The sequence below is a fragment of the Argiope bruennichi genome, chromosome 6, assembly GCF_947563725.1.
Source record: "Argiope bruennichi chromosome 6, qqArgBrue1.1, whole genome shotgun sequence".
In the NCBI taxonomy this organism is placed as follows: domain Eukaryota; kingdom Metazoa; phylum Arthropoda; class Arachnida; order Araneae; family Araneidae; genus Argiope; species Argiope bruennichi.
The window spans coordinates 79098879-79115738 of record NC_079156.1 but is presented as its reverse complement, the minus strand read 5'-3'; the positions used below and the strand labels follow the sequence as shown (position 1 = coordinate 79115738).

At 30.7% G+C, this 16860-nt stretch overlaps 2 protein-coding genes across 2 annotated transcripts in view; one reads left to right on the top strand and one right to left on the bottom strand.

Moving 5' to 3' along the window:
• LOC129971796 (dynein beta chain, ciliary-like) overlaps window positions 1–2992 on the top strand; it is a 101784-nt gene extending 98792 nt beyond the window's left edge. The window contains exon 48 of the mRNA XM_056085772.1: window positions 944–2992. Within this exon, the coding sequence (XP_055941747.1) occupies window positions 944–1192 (249 nt within the window). The 3' untranslated portion in view covers window positions 1193–2992. The remainder of the gene's footprint in view (window positions 1–943) is intronic.
• A 10110-nt stretch (window positions 2993–13102) lies between these two features.
• On the bottom strand, window positions 13103–16807 carry LOC129971795 (uncharacterized). The gene has a single exon (XM_056085771.1). The coding sequence runs from the start codon at window positions 16805–16807 to the stop codon at window positions 13103–13105; it is 3705 nt and encodes a 1234-aa protein (XP_055941746.1).
• Window positions 16808–16860: the final 53 nt, after the last annotated feature.

Genomic DNA, 16860 nt, shown 5'->3' with positions numbered 1-16860 from the left:
GATTTCGAATTTTTGTCAATTACAATATTTTCTCTATACTTCGTATACGAGAAAAGTAAATATAAATGAACCTTTTAATTAATTATTCTCAGTTTGTACAGTAAAATTTATTACGAAATTTCTCCACCAAAAATGGGAAAGAAATCAAACTGTTACTCATGTACGAATTTCCTGCTGCAAGGTCTTAGATATAACATCTCAATTTTGGTATTAAAGTATCTGTCCACCTTTGGTGACAAATTTTTGAAAAATCCCTCTTACTATCCCTTGAAAAATCCCTTTTCCCTACTCTTACTATTCCTACGCATCTGTTGAAAAATGTTATTTGGTGATGAGACATTCTTTCCTGTTAAAACTTTAAAGCTTCACTCTTTCATTCCATGATTTGTCTGTTTAACGTACTCCTGTTTAATATGCACACAGTACACACACACACAAACACACACATAGTATTTTCTCACATATAAAAAGGCGTATAATTAAATAATTCATTGATATCTATATAATGTTTAATAATCGAACAGGTGTCAGTTTATATGTGTCTGATTAGAGAGAATTTATTGTATTTTTGCTTTCTATCACAGATATTTATAATTCCAACACAATTGACTTGACACATGATACTTTTAGTTTGCAATAAATATTTGATATGTTATAAAAATTCCCAATTTTATTCTTAAAGATTAATGCATGATAAAGCTTTAAACGAAAATTTGGGGGCAATTAATTAAATAATTCAATTTCTCATAAGATAAAAACATGAAAATAATTACACTGGCAAAGTTGGTTACAACATCTTGTCATATTATTTTGATCAGTTTTATTGATTTAAAGAATTTCTTAATTGTGATATAAACACACCATTCTGAATTTATCGTATTAATTAAAAATGAATAATGAAAGAAAATGTGGTGTTATTTTTATTTCCTTTTTATTTTTCCAGGGTGGACGATGGGATTTCGCTGCAGGTTGCATCATGGACCCTCTTTTGAAAGATCTGCACCCTCCCATGCCAGTAATCTGTCTGAAGTCGGTGCTGTCGGACAAAGTGGATGTCCGTAATTCATACAGCTGTCCCGTATATCGAACTCGACAGAGGGGTTCCACATTTGTCTGGGAATTCCCTCTCAAGACGAACGAACCTCCTGAAAAGTGGGTTATTGCAGGAACCGCCTTGCTTCTGCAAGTCTAGAGCTCATGATCGCGATTGGCTAATTAAGTGGTTGGTAGCCAACCTTAGGGTCTCCTAGAGTCAGTGTATAGGGTATAGGCCCTGTAATTCGATAAGAGGGCTGCTATAGATAACTTGAGAAACAAGCTAAATTTTGCTGTTAATGAAGTCTTAACCACTTCAAAAGATTTTCTTCTTCTGGTAAGAGAGCAATTTACTAGCAGCAATTTAGCAAAAACAGGAGCTTGAGATAGATCAGAATAGGGTCTCCTAGAGTCAGTATATAGGACTTAGGCCCAGCAATTCTAAAAGGGGCTGGGACAGTTAACTTGAGAAAAGAGCAAACAGGAACTAAGTTAAATCGGTTTAGGGTCTCCTAGAGACAGTATATAGGACTTAGGCCCAGCAATTCAAAAAGGGGCTGTGATAGTTAACTTGAGAAAAAAAGCTAAATAGTAACGTTAATGAAACATCAAAAGAGTCCTTTCTTCTGAAAAAAGAGCAATTTACCAACAGCTGATTCGCAGAAAAAGGAGCTTAAGATAGTACATCTTTTCTGATACTAATCTCTCTAGAACTTTGAATATGACGCAGTCAAAGTATAAATTAGACTCGCGTTTTCGCGAAAGAGCTTCCAAATTTATATTAGTTTTCATGACGAATAACAATTTTTTTGACGAGCATAATAGAAAGAGGCTGTTCGCACATTTTGTGAACGGTTTTCAATAGAATGTATGGAACGTTTGGATTAGAACCGATTTATTTTTATGGTAATTATCTGTTCAGACTTTAATTTATTGCTTCATATTTTAAAATTTATCTTTAATTACAAAATTGCGTTTGTCCGAAATAATGGATATAAGGCTATGTTTTCGTTGGTTCCAAGAAGAAATTTTCCTATTTAGTTATTCAAGAACGTTCTATTGTAAAAACTATGGGATTGTCATATCTAAAGGCAGAATGAGTGTGGTTATTAATAGTAAAGAGAAAAAATTGCATATTAGAAAAAAATACCGAAAAAAAGCATCAAAAATGAAGCGTATGCCCTCATTTTACTCACATTCTTGCAAAAAACATAAGAAGTTTTATCCATAGAATCTTATGTTTATGTAAAGGAAAAGAGATGAACATTTTATCCAATCAAAAACCTATAACTATAGAAAGGACTATAGAAAGCTTGGATTAATTTTATAAAAATCAACATTTTTAGAGAAATTAAGGAGCAGGACAATTTATTAAAAGCAAGAGTAGCATTCAAATTACAAGAAATTTATATTACATTCTGATTTGTGTAACATCAAAATCGTTCAAAAAATGTACGAAAAGCCTCTGAAATCTATTTATAAAAGTGACTATATTAATTTCATTATTTTCTGCGATCACTGTTTAAAATCATTCTATGATTCCAGCTCTTAAATAAATTCCAAAACTCTTCCAAAGTTTAAAAAAATGGAAGTAAATAATTAAATAAAGCAAGGTAAATTTTTAAAAAATTGGGAACAAAGAGAACAAAAAGATTTTTAAACGCGATACATTGATTAAACCTCGAAAGCAACACGAGCTTATTTTCTAAATCCTTTTGACATCCTCCTTCTGATAATTACGGTTTGGGCATTGTCCAAGACAAGTTCGTCGAACATCAACATTTTCTTAACTTCCACGTCAGAATTTTTATTTAATAATGTAATGGACATCTACCGCCAATCAGTTCTTCGGCGTATGTGTTAACCTGCCAAGAAGTTCTCTGAGACTGAAGTGAATACAAATGGCGCGATTTGATTGCATTTTTGTAGTATTTTTATGTATGTGAAATATTTTATAATCCATCTTGCAGTGAAATGTATTTTGATTCGAAATGTGGTGAATAAAATTATAATGCTTTACTCTAATAATTTTTATGTGTAACTTTCACAGCGCTGGAGAGGATAATTTTGCAGTTTTTTTAATTCTGTTCTTTTTAAGACAATTAGACAACCTTAATATGGAGTACTAAATGCTACTATATGAACTATCACTCGTATCTCGAATTCTCGTGTTTTTGAATTTATAGGCTAAAAGTGAATCATTTCTAGCCAATTTGTTTTAATTGTATCTATGCCCATGAGGACTATTTTAGGATAGATCTCGTAATTTTGAACCTTGGTCCGATGATGGGAATGCCATCTTCAAAATATTGATTTTCTATCAACCTGTCTTTCCTTCAGTGCGATAAAGCAGTAATTTTGAGTAATGAATTTTTATCTATAAATTTTATACGGCCATTGCAGTGAAATTTTGTACCAAAATGTTCGTAGGTTTTATTTATTTTTTTATGAAATTTTAGTGTAAATAATTCAGCAAAATTCCGCTCTATTCTAAAATCTATCCCTTTTTTTAAAATGACCTTGAATCTATTTTTGTAGCATAGCAAGTCTGACATTTTCCTTTATATTAGAAGTTTAATGGAAACGCTTTAGGGATTCAATTTATGCAAGAAAATACAACTTTCGTTTCTACATTCTAAAGCGTTTTTCTTTCACTGGAGCAAAAATTTATTTCTAGTGATGGTTTCAGCTTTAATTTCTTTATATAATATCCATTGAATGTGTAATTCTTCACTCTATCATATTTAAATCTGGTTTGATAGTAAAACTCGCTCACTAACACACACACACACAAATATTTCTACATTTAGTTGACGTACGTACAAGGACATTAAAATGCATCGCTAACAAGAATACAGATGAAGACACAACTACCTGCACAGATAAACAAATTTTGAAAGAACACTAAAAGAATTTAACACTAATTTTAAAAACAGATGATTACCATGTTCCAACTGGATCAAAAGGATTTGTGTATGTACATATAGATGTTTTATATGCAAAATTTTAAAGTTGTTGGCTTATAAATTAACATATGTAATCATTCTTTTTTCAAAAAGAACCGATAAAATAAATTCCGGTGAAGACAAATCTTAATTATTTTTATAAATTTCACAAAGAATTCTGAAACTTGTCATCATGTGTTCGTATTGTTATTCCTAGTTTTAAGAAAATATTAATTAACCGATCATAGTATTTAATTAATTAATTGCAATTAAATAAGTACAAGATTACAATTCAAAATTATTTTTTATTTCTGTTTTCCTTTATACATAATTTATTTTCATTTATAAAATTATTTTGTTTATTTTACTTTATACATTATTTTTATTTATAATTTTTTTTTCTATTTTCTTTTATAAATCATTTATTTTTATTTATAAAATTATTTTTTTCTTTTTAAAATTTACGCAAAGTTGTTGAAAAATGTTTAAAAAATATTGTTTAAATAATGAACATCAAGTTATTTTTTGTTATTATTTACTCATGTTCACGCATGATTCGTACTTTGCCTCTGTTGTCTACTTCGTTTTTGTTTTGTTTTTTTTCACAAACACAGAATCAACAACGATAAATAAGCCATCAATAAACTTTTATCGACTTTTGATATTAAAACATTTTACTTGTTTAAAATTTAAAAGAAATTTGATTATTTTTCGGTTAATTTCTGTTCAATTGGAAAGTGCTGGAAACTCAATCTAAAATGCTGAACCCACAACTTGTTCAACCTACTATTTCAGTAATAAATACAATAATATAATAACTTTCATTATTTTTGTTGAAGGACATGTTAAATAATTGAAAATTGGCGAAGAAAAGAGTTCTTGAAAAAAAGTGAGTTACTGATGTTGTTACAAGTGTAATGTTTTATAGAAGTATGTTCTTTTTTTTTAATTTTTAAATGTAATCTAAATATAATCACATCTTAAGTGTAATCTTTGTGTCAATTGCGAAATATAACTAAAAAAAATCTAAATGATTGCATTCCAAGATGAGTTCTATCTACTGTTATTAAGTGTGGATATTTGAATTCCGCTTCTAATAAAGTCTATTAACATATAGCCTTATTCCATATCAGTTTAATAAAAATTCTAAATTAACTAGCATTAAAACTCAAAAAGAGATTTTCCTTGATTTTTATGAAGAAAGGTTAACAATAATAAAGGGTTTTTTATTTGAACTGAATAATGGAATAATTTTTAGGAAACAATTAATGACATGCAGCATGAAATTTCAAGATGAATTTTGAATGATACTTAAAAGGTATTTTGCTATTTTCTTTATTAATTATATTAATAATTATTAATAAAATATGAAATCAAAATAAGTCAAAAAAGAAAGAGAGAAAAGAATGATTTGTTAACAATATTAGATTTTTTATCTTCTATGCACGAAATTTAGGATTCTGCTATGTAATCGACTAACGGTGAAAATTTCAGCCAAAAGTACGATAAAAGATAAAATAAGTCCTATTATTAAGATATAAATTGAAGATTTTAAATCTTCAAAAGAGAGACTGATTTCCCGTTCAGAATAATGTGTACTTAATTTTCGTGGCAAATGATTTAAAAATACCTCATCATAAAACCACTTGTTGTATAATCCTGCACTTAGTATGTTAAAAATCACAGCATCCAATTGTCGTTTACAACAAAAGTCTCTTTTTAAGGCTATGGCAGTGTTCCAAACACCGAATGAATCCTTAGACATCTCAGCATTTGAAAATGTCAAATCACCAAATGTTAACTGCACGAACTGGCGCGCAGCAATCACAGCAGTCGAATCATCAATAAGATCATCCAAGTCCTTATTCAATTCATATTTCCAATTGTTTTGTTTAATGGCTTTTCCTAGCACCTCCAAATAATCTATTTTACTTTTTAATAGTAATTCTGTATCAGCTGCTCCTTTTGGAGCCAGACATTTATAATTCTTGCTTAACACAGCTTGTGATAAGTCGTGAAAGTTCTTTATGCCTGACATTTTACCTGGCATGGTTATATAAGATAGAAAGTTAATCTTATACAAGAATGGCATAACGGTAGCGATGGTCAACCATATCCCAAAAATAACTCTTTTCCTATCAGACAGCCTGGCACATTCTATGGGTTGCGACAGAGTACTACTCAATATTAAAATAAAATTAAACAATATCGACGTACTCTTAAGTATGAATTTCTGGAGTAGAAATGTTGATGTTATTATAAGTAAACAGTATAAAATCCAAACGTCTTCGTTGAAAGGATAGATATAAGCTGCTATATGAGGCATTTGTCCAGGTTCTTTTACCACAAAAGTTCTTTCGAGAGAGGCATACGGGAAGCTAAAATCTACAGCTCGAAATCTTGCTTCTGTTAAACCCATATATGTGATACCTATATGGGCTTCTCCTCTTTTTATCATACCTATGATACCAGTCCATGTTCCATTTTCAAAGGAGCCCCATTCTCCATCTGTAGGTTGTAAAATATCGAATTGAAATTTCAGCTTTTCAGCTAGACAGTTTAAAAATTTTCCGTCTGGACCGTATACCCTTGTACTATTGACTGTTTTGGCCAACTTGAAAAACTTAGAACTTGTAAGCGCAGCAATTTTCAAGTAACTAGGGAAAAAATTCTTCATTTTTTTTTAAGAAAAAGCTCCCTTTACATTCCGAAACTTTGCCAGAACTTTTTTGACGACTTGACTAGTTAGATAAAGACAAATGTTGTTTATTATTATGTATGGATTTTAAAGAAAAGGATCATTCAAAGAAAAGCAGGACGATAAATTCCATGAAAGGATAATTAACCAACAAAATATCTTCTGTTTCAATGTCCTTTTTCTTATGAATCTTGAAGTAGGACAGACATGCTTTTGAGCTCACATAATGGGTTGCAGTATCTTTTCAAAGGTTAATGCACTGCTGGCATCAAAAGACGAGGTTTGTTGGCTTAAATATTATAAAACCAATAAAGTCATTCTGCTGTGATGTCGAAATTGAGATATCACAGTAAAAATGATAGCTCATCTAATTATAAAAATAACTGATCTAACATCCAAAAACTATTCAATTTATGAAATCATATCTTTTTCCTTACAGTATTTTGAGCTAGATGTCTTCAAATTAAACTTCTGTAATACATTTGATGCGTTGACTTGTTCACCAACTGCCTTCTTTATTTAAAATAAAATGGATTGAATTCAAGGGAACGATTACACTTAAAGATTAATCTTAAGCAGCAACAAATAAAAATATTCATTTAAAAACTGTAAGTTGGAAATGTTTGGACTGACGGATTTCACATTTCTAGCAAATGTAGCGAATGGTTATCAGAATGGATGACTACAATTAGTGTTCCATATTTCGTTTTTTTTTTTTTTTTTTAACAGAAAATAACGCTCACAAAAAAGAATAAAATATGAGGATTATTGACTTTTTTTCCGATACTTTTTATTAAATCCTTAATCAAAAGTTGACAAACGGTGAGAAGATTTTCATTTCCGTTCACAAACATAATTCAGATGTCTAATTTTTTTTTCATTTTTTTTTTTTACTTTAATACTCAATAATTTTGTATGAAAGCTACAAAATAATCAAAAATAAGCAATGTTGCAACTTGTTTTCTTTTAATCTAGTCTCCATAATGAGTAAAATCTCCATTAATATAGATTTTTCATAAAATAAAATTCCTTTATTAAACGAAATATGTATATGCTAGTTTAGCAATTTGTTCCAAAGGAAAATATGCCCCAAGGCTTTTTTTTGTGTGTGTGTGGGGGGGGGGATTTCTCAAGTTTCTTCATAACACTTCCACTTAATCAACAATAATAAAAAAAATGAGAATCAAAATTTCTGTTGAAGTTATTCGTACTGTTTTTAATCTTGAAAATATGCCAATTCTTGTAAAAAGCAAATATTGAAGTAAAAATTAGTTTGAATACTAAGCGATCTGAGAAATTGCTGATTGAACTCTCATGGCTAAATTTCAAAAGCCTTCTTTCGTTAAAGCAATTATAGTTTCATATTAAAATTAGTTTTACAGCATATTGCAAACGTAAGACATTTTCTAAATAAGTATGGTTAATCAGAACCACGAATTGTCATAGTGTTTTAGCTGAGAAGTCGGGACTTTATATGAACAATTGCTTTTATAAATCTCTGTATCCACACATTTGAGTCATTAATGATGAATAAAGGAATTAGATTTTTTATTACTTAGATTTCAATCAAATAAAAAATAATGGTGAATTTTAATAAATTTGGAAAATATCATACAATTAAAAACATGTAAAATTTAATAATTTGACGCTGTTCAATAAGATTTTCATACAAAGTTTTAAAAAATACTACAGATAGATTCATATACTTTCAATAATGAAATTTAGAAGCTAAACCAATAGAAGTAATAAATTTCTATTGATTAATTTTTATACAATAAATTTAGGATTTCCAAGATGTGTTTCTACTATAAAATTAAGTAAAAATGGAAACAAATAATCAATTTTATTGAAATATTCGATTATGTTCAAAAAATGTTTTTAATGAAAAATTCAGTGTATATATATATATATATATATATATATATATATATATATATATATATATATATATATATATATATATAATGATATTTTAAACTCTAATTTCAATTTTAATAAATTTCCAAAGTTTTATCTTAATTTAGCCCATATTAACTTCATTCTAAAATATTCTTTTATTTCCTGGTCCCATTCAGCCTTTTCTATTTAATTAATTCAAAAGAAGCTCTGTAAAAATGCTTAAAATTACACTTTCACACGTTCTGAATGAAGGGATAAAAAATGGCAAGCCTAGCACATTTTTATAAGATCCCTATAATTCCCTTACCTGGGTCGACGCGTGTACAAAAATCCCTATTAGAATCTTATAGTATATAAGCACTGGGATAACTATTTTCTCTCTCTTTTACCTTCTTCTGCTTTTGTGTCGCACTGTGAGCGGACGTGCTTTGTGCGTGTGCTTCTTGTGCTTCCCGGGATAGAATAAATGCGAAGTTTCGTCGCTCTCTTCGGCTACGATTCTGCTTCAAAAATTATATATGTGTGTGTATAGAGACATGTTAACTTTGGCTCGAAAAACAGGCCTCTACTAACCAGATTATATATCATATCAAATATTTCTCACGGGCCCTAAGGGAAAGCCCGGTTGAGATTAATGCTTGGAGATGCTCATATTACAAGAATCACGCACTAATTTAACATAAACGAATTTAATGAACAGGGCGAACAGCTGGGCCGCTTTACATCGATGAAAGCTATTACATTTTACGCTATGACATACGAAATATTTACTTTCTTTTTATTTACATAAAGTTGATATAAAATAATAGTGGAAAAAGTATTTTTTAAGTTTTCTACAGTTTATTTTAAAAATTCTCTATCTAAATTAAAATGTATGAGCCAAATAACAAAAGGATTACATAAATTGAAAAAAAAAAATGTGTTTAGTTGAATAGGTAAATTAACCCGCAATTTGATTAATAAAAGAGAAAATTATTGCTACTCAAAGCAATTTCGAAGACATGCATAAAATACAGAGAACGCTCAAAACATTCCAACGTGTCTCTTAATTGAATTTTATCAAAAATTCTATTAAAACAGGCTTAAATGAATTTTAAACATTTCATTTTGTTTTTCTTGTTAATGTTGTGTAGAGTAATTATAGATTATTAACATTGCATTAAATAGTATTGATTCTAATTACTGTACGTCAATCTGATATACGCAACAATCACATGTTTTCCGCCTCTTTGAGACATTTGATTGTAGCGTATATCAGATTTGAAACATCACTCAATGCCAAATGAAAAAAAAAAATTAATTCAAGAAATATTTAAAAAACATTTAAATTGGGGAGGATGATAGAACAATTTATAAATCTGAAGGGTTTTAAGATGTTTCTTGTATATTTAGTTTGGCTATAGAACAAGTATAATTTTTACATATGTGTGTTTGTGTGTGTGTACATGTTTGTGAAATACAATTTCCATCATAACTACTCCACAAAAAGCAATGAATTAAATTTCACTGAAATTTAGAATACGAATGTGACAAACCTTCCAGGCTGTCACATATTTTATATTTTCTAATATATTTAATTATTTAAATTTTATAATTGCTTTCAGTCTAAAATATTGAATAATTCTGACAAAAAAAAATCAGTAAGATAAATTTTAAATACCCATAAAATATGTATTAACTTTTTTTAATTTGTAGCTTTTTGCACTTTAAACAGATGAAGAAGCAACTGCGTAGAGTCGATTAAATATATGTTAATAGCTTAGATGCCAAATAAATAGATTTGAAAAAATTATTTCCCAGAATTAATAATTATTACGATAATTTAAAGTTTTTTCAAGCATAATTTATAATATCTGTTTCATTTCAGTAGTATTTTATTATGGTGTTTAGGAACACCGAGCGTCTGCTTAAATACGTAATAATAATGTATACAAATACAAAAACCGAACAGTCGTAAACAATTATATACTTCCTATGCCAAGACTACTAAATATTTTGTGCAATTAATACATTATTCAAAACAATGAATGCATCTATTAAACTATTTAGTACAGTTCAAGCAATGAAACAATGAATATAGAATTTTTTTTTCTCTCTTTTCCGAATCTATACAAACACGCATACTCAAACTTTTATATCATTGAACATGTGTTTTCAAAAAAATGTACTAAAATTATATAGAAAGTTGTAATAATATCGATTTAAAATGTACTTGGGGTGTTTCTTTTGCTTTGTGTAATAGAGCTTTTATAAGGTTCTATGAAATGTTAACAAAGCTATTGAATGATATTTGGTGCAATAAAATTGTATCATTTTATTATGTATCATTAAAAAATATCTTAGAGTCTAATCTAAAAAAAATTCAATTAAACTTCTGGATCTTTTAGCATATATCCCATAATTTAGCATATATTTTTTGTGCCATTTTCTATTCTGCAGTGCATCTCTTTCTCATGTTAATTTGCCAAATTTTTATACATTCCTGAATTATTTTCTCAGCAAAGCAATAAAACTACATTTTTTATTGTATCATTTTAAGTTTTTCCTTTTTATTTTATTCCCTTCATTTTCATCATATATATATATATGAATATTATGAAATTGAAAGGTAAAGAGGCAACCTACCTACTTCCGTTTTAAGATGCAGTTCTCATCTTTTCATTACGAGAGGTATACAGTATGCGAGAAATCAGATTTATTTGCATGTATATAGGCTGGTAAATATATTTCATCCAGAAGCAGATTTTGACAATATGAGGCCAATTATGCAAAATCATTTTCAGGCCTTTTTCCTCTACTTAATGTCGCAAATTCTCTATTAAATTAGCCTTTAAATCAAAATATTCAAAATAAATATTAATTCAACATTTTTCGATGTCAAATATATCTCTCTATATATACTTTTAAGTAGGAAATTTTGACAAATAGCTGAAATTCTAAGTCAAAGTAGGGTTTGTTTCATTACAACTTGTATAAAAGGCAGCCTTAAAATGGAAAATTAATTTTCTATAAAATAGCGAAATAAAAAAAGTGACAAGATGTTTTAACATAATCTAAATAAGCTACTTTATTATAAAAATAGGATTTTTTTTTGTAAGTATGAAGCTATGTAATATAAAATTTATAACATGTATTAAATTAAGAATGCTATTAAAATATTTTGGCAAAATTTAAACGACACTTTATTTTAATATGAATAATTTCGATTGCACATTCATTGTAAATTCAACGACGTTGAAGTACACCTTGAATATAACGTTGAAGTACTTTTAAAATGCTGCAAAAAAATCGATGCCCTCACATTTGCTGGACTTTAGGCAGTTACCTAGATTGTTTATTAAATAACCCGTGCATATCCTAGTAGATATTTCCCTTTCACAACCCATCGTGATCTTTTAATTGTTTGAACGGCATTTAAGTGAATGGACAAGCAGAAAATTAATAATAAATAGGGGACCGAAATGTTAGTAAATTTTGGTAACCAAGAATCACTTAAAGTTTTTTTTTATATGAAATAGTATACAATTACTAAATCTAATCCTGAATGGTCCTAAATAAATTAAATCTTTACAATTTCTAGTTAATTAGAGAAAGCTTTTTGTTTGTAACCAAGATTTGCTCTTGGAATAAATTAAAGAATTGTATTCAAGTGTGATTGCTTTTAAAAGTAAGAGAATCAATCTTTAAACCAAAATTTCAACATTATGTAAAAGGTGAAATAGCTCTCTATGAAGTACGAATTACTTTTTTTAGAATAATAATTCGATGCAAGTAATAACCTGAATTGAAATTAATATCTTTATTTTAAGCTTTACATTTATATCAGTGTCAAATTTAGAATCTTTGAAATATTGTTGCATATAATACAATGTAATTGGTCTTCATGATATTATATAATATTTTGCCATTATTATGAAAAATTTCTATTCTACTTCTACAAAGATTAAATATTAAATTTTGTTTCTTTTTAACAATCAGTGAAGAACAATGATATTTCGATAATTCGAAAAATCTTTTCACTCAAGGAAAATACAAAATTAGAAGAAAGAAAAACATTAGAAAGAGTAGAAAGTTAATTAAAAATATTTCTAAACCTAAATTTTGATTTTTTTTCCATACTAGATTCTAATATTAAACTATATACATAGACATTATTTGCATAGTTAAAGAACATAAAACTTTAGCTTTTGTCGTGTACTCGGTACACGGGTTCTTTTACTGTGATTGAAAAAAACTACTCTCCTTGAAAAAATAACTATAACATTTATTTCTACGACAAGACAAGCTATTCTATATACATATTAAGTTTAAATGACTGCATTTCCGAAAGTAAACAGTTCAGTATCTTTTCAGCTGCTGATCACAACGCTGTTCCGTTTTTCAAGTTTGATTCCAAGTTGTTGTTGTTTTCAATACGGAGTTGAGTTGTTACTCGCTTCGTCGAAGATTGCGGATTCACGCTACACTCCCACCTTTTGGGTTTTTCTTTTCAAGAAAACTCAAAATGTTCTTTAATCCAAACAGTTCACAGGTCCAGTCGTTTGGGAACTTGAATCTTTCGGCCGAAACGGGTTTTCATGGTATTTAGATTTGGCAGAGACGTTTCGTCCGATTCTGGTAGCTTCTCAGGATGGTCAACATATTGCTGTTGTACTGCCTCTTCTCTCTCATCTTCAATTTCAGATTCTCTCTTCTCTAGTAGATTCTCTACTGAAGGCGTTTGAACTTCAAGTGCGTAGAGACGCTGTACAGGTCTCAAAAATTCGCCGTTCTTCGTTTTTACTTTCACAAGACGAACTGAACCGTCCTTACCAGGGAATATTTCTGTTATTTTCCCCAGAGGCCAGTTCAGACGTTTTTGATTGGTTACTTCGACAATAACCACTTCTCCCACCTTGAAATCGTGGGTTTTTATCATTTTCTTAGTTTGTTGCCTCAGCTGCCACAAGTATTCCAGTCGGAATCGATTTCTGAGATCTTCTTGCAGTTTACACCTATACAGTCGCCATTTGCAAAAATACTCAGGAGATAGTTCCAAGTGGTCAAGATCTGGAATTCCATTTTCTCTACGTTTTCTGATGAATGGTGTTATAGGTTCCAAATCATGGTGTTCAGAAACGTAGGTAATGGGTCTTGAATTTACGATGTCTTCGCAATAGCATAGAATCACATTCAATTCTTCGTAACTCAGGCATGCTCGGCTTAGAACTTTCTTCAGAAGGTATTTTACTAGGGCAATAAGGCGCTCCCACCATCCTCCCCACCATGGAGCTGATGGTGGTATAAATTTCCAAATATTTTCCTTCTTTTTCCCTTCTTCATTTTGACTCAGCTTCATCCATCGAGGTATTTTGACCTCTGAAAGATTCTTTATACTCTTCAGCCAGTTCCAAAATAGTTTCGATAGACCTTCTGGCAGGGCATCATCCCATTTAAGTCCAAGATTCCAGGATTCTTGAAGCATAAACTTTGGAATGATGGTTACAGGAGAAGATATACCCAAAGGGTCAAATATACTCTGAGCCAAAGAAAGCAGATCTCTTTTAGTAAGAACCAGATTTTCATCTTTCGGACAGTCTATGATACAAGATAGAGTGTCTTGTTTTAGGTCCCAGTTTAGGCCCAATAAGGATACAGTCTGGTATTTGTCGGGTTGATCGATAATTTCAAGCGAAGCATTTGATTGCCAGCCTCGTAGATTGAATTTTCCTAAAGACATCAAGGCCTGCGATTCAACTACAAATTTATTTGCTTCATCTGTATTCTTCAAACTGCAGACACAATTATCCACATAAAATGAATTCTTCAAGATTTCCGCAGTATTCAAGAGCTCTTCAGGGGCTTTTTCCAGATGGTAATTCAAAGTTGCCGCTAAAAGGAATGGACTGCAGGTGACACCAAACACAACTCTACGATGCCTGTAGATTTTCATTCCCTTGTCTTTGGTTTTCCATAAAAATCGCAGATAATCCCTGTCCCTCTCTCTGATTCCGATCTGAAGAAATGCCTTCTCAATGTCTGATGTTATTCCAACAGGAAATTTCCGGAAACGATTCAGTAGGGAAGGAACAAGTTCAATTAAATTAGGACCGCTTTCTAAGCAGGCATTCAGTGAGGGTGTACCCTTTATATATGCGGATGCATCGAAAACTGGCCTCACTTTCGTAGTAATGCTGTTCTCTTTAAAAACAGGCCTGTGCGGAAGATAGTATGCATTTAACTCTTTTTTATCTTCAATTTCTTCAATGACACCGTCAGCAATCCATTTTTTAAAGACATCTGCATATACTCCAACCTTCTCGGATTCTACAAGTTTTTTATAAACAGAAGAAAGTCGTTTCTCGGCCATTTGTCTGTTGTCAGGGAGCCGGGAAGATTCTAACACCCAAGGTAAGGCGACTTTGTACCTTCCTTCCTCATCAATCGTCAGAGTGTTTCGAAAATAATCTGAAGTACCTTGATGCATTTCAGTCTTCTTTTTCGATTCAGTAGGATCAGTAATTCCAATGGCTTCTAATTTACATAAGTCACTTATATTACAATCTTTTATAAGTAAGTTTGTCACTGTCATGCTTATAGAGTCTGAACTGCTTGGTGCTCTTCCCATAAGTGTCCAACCAAGCAAAGTCTCAGTGGCAGTTAATCCACAAGTTAAATTGAGGATTTTTCCAGTCATCAATTTTCCTGCTATGTCAGCACCAATAAGCAAATGGATAGCGTATGAAGAACAAGATGCAAAACATTCTTGGTCTGTTAGTTGAATTTTATTACCCTCTAATTCCTTTGACCAGAATCCGGTTGGTATCTGACAAATTTCGGCACAGATTTTCTCTTGATCAAATGCGTTAAAAGTGCAATGATAATTTTTGTTAAAATCACTTACAAAAATCTTGTATTCTGAATGTTTCTGGAGATTTTGCATCCCTCCAAACAAAGTATGAACAAGAGTTGTTTCTTTTAATGCATGATACTGCATTTTCTTAGCAGCTTCTTTCGTAATATAAGATTTCTGACTTCCAGTGTCTATGAGGGCCCTCACAGCAAAATCCTGCGTTTCTCCCCGAAGAACCACTACCAGGGTTTGTAGAAACACACTTGTAGAACATGTGGGATTGGCCAATGTATTGAACTGTCCAAAATTGATTGAACTCTCCGTTGCTTCTTGAGATTTAGAAGACTCAACGTTCTTTCTATCAGGGCACATCACAGCATGATGTCTTTGACCACAAATTCCACAATTCACTTGGACCCTGCATAGCTTTGACACGTGACCATTACTTAGACATCTGAAACAGCAACCTCTTTTCTTCAATCGTTTCATTTTCTCATTTAAATCCAAATTTCGAGCAACATGACATTCTTTGGATTCATGATTGTTCTTGTCACAAAATACACACTTCAAAACAGATTTTTTGTTTCCTGAAAAAAGTCCCGCAGCTGTCGGCAAGTCTCTTTTAATCTTGATATTTTTGTTATTTTCTTTCAAAGAGAAGCCTTCCATAGCAAGAGCTATCCTGTCCTCATTTTCAACTTCGTTCTTCAAAAATTTCATCAAACTTTCCAATCGAGATTCTTTTGTGTCATCTTTTTCATCCAATCCTCTATCATTTCTCCGCCAGGCTCTTAAAACTTCTTCACTTAAACAAGACTCAACCAAGGGAAACAACATGGCCGCATACTTTGCTGTAGTAACGCCAAGAGTTTCTAATGATCTCAGCTGGGTTTCAAGTCGATCATAAACAGTTGATAATTCAACATGTTTCTCTTTTAGATTAAATGCGAGTGTCAATTTTAACAATTCTCTAACGTAATATTCAACCAATAAATCATCTCTGCCGAATCTAGATTTCAGACAATCAATCGCCTTGCAATAATTTCCGGAGGTAGGGGGAAAACTTTCAACTAATTCCCTCGCTCTGGAATTCGGAATAGTTGCTTGGACTAAGTATTGAAACTTGTCGGTTTCATCGATATCGTTGTCTTCATCAATTTTTACGAATTGTCCCCAAAACGGCAGCCAATCTTTAATTTCCCCGCCAAATTTCTTCAGTTCCAAACGAGGCAGCTTGAATTTCCGCTTTTCACCGCCAACTGAAGATAATGTATCAGCGTTAACAGTGGGATTAGTTTTTCGATCCACTAATAAACTCATCCTTTTAAAATTAAGTGAATACTCATCTGCTGAACGAGATTCTTTTTCAATATCGTCTTCATTTATGTCTTCAGACATCAACAAAAGATTCAAAATATCTTCATTTAATTGCAAAAGTTCATTATTTTTCT

Excerpts from the sequence above, each read along its gene's own strand:
- LOC129971795 (XM_056085771.1), bottom strand. The coding sequence starts at position 16,807 with ATGTCTGAAGACATAAATGAAGACGATATTGAAAAAGAATCTCGTTCA.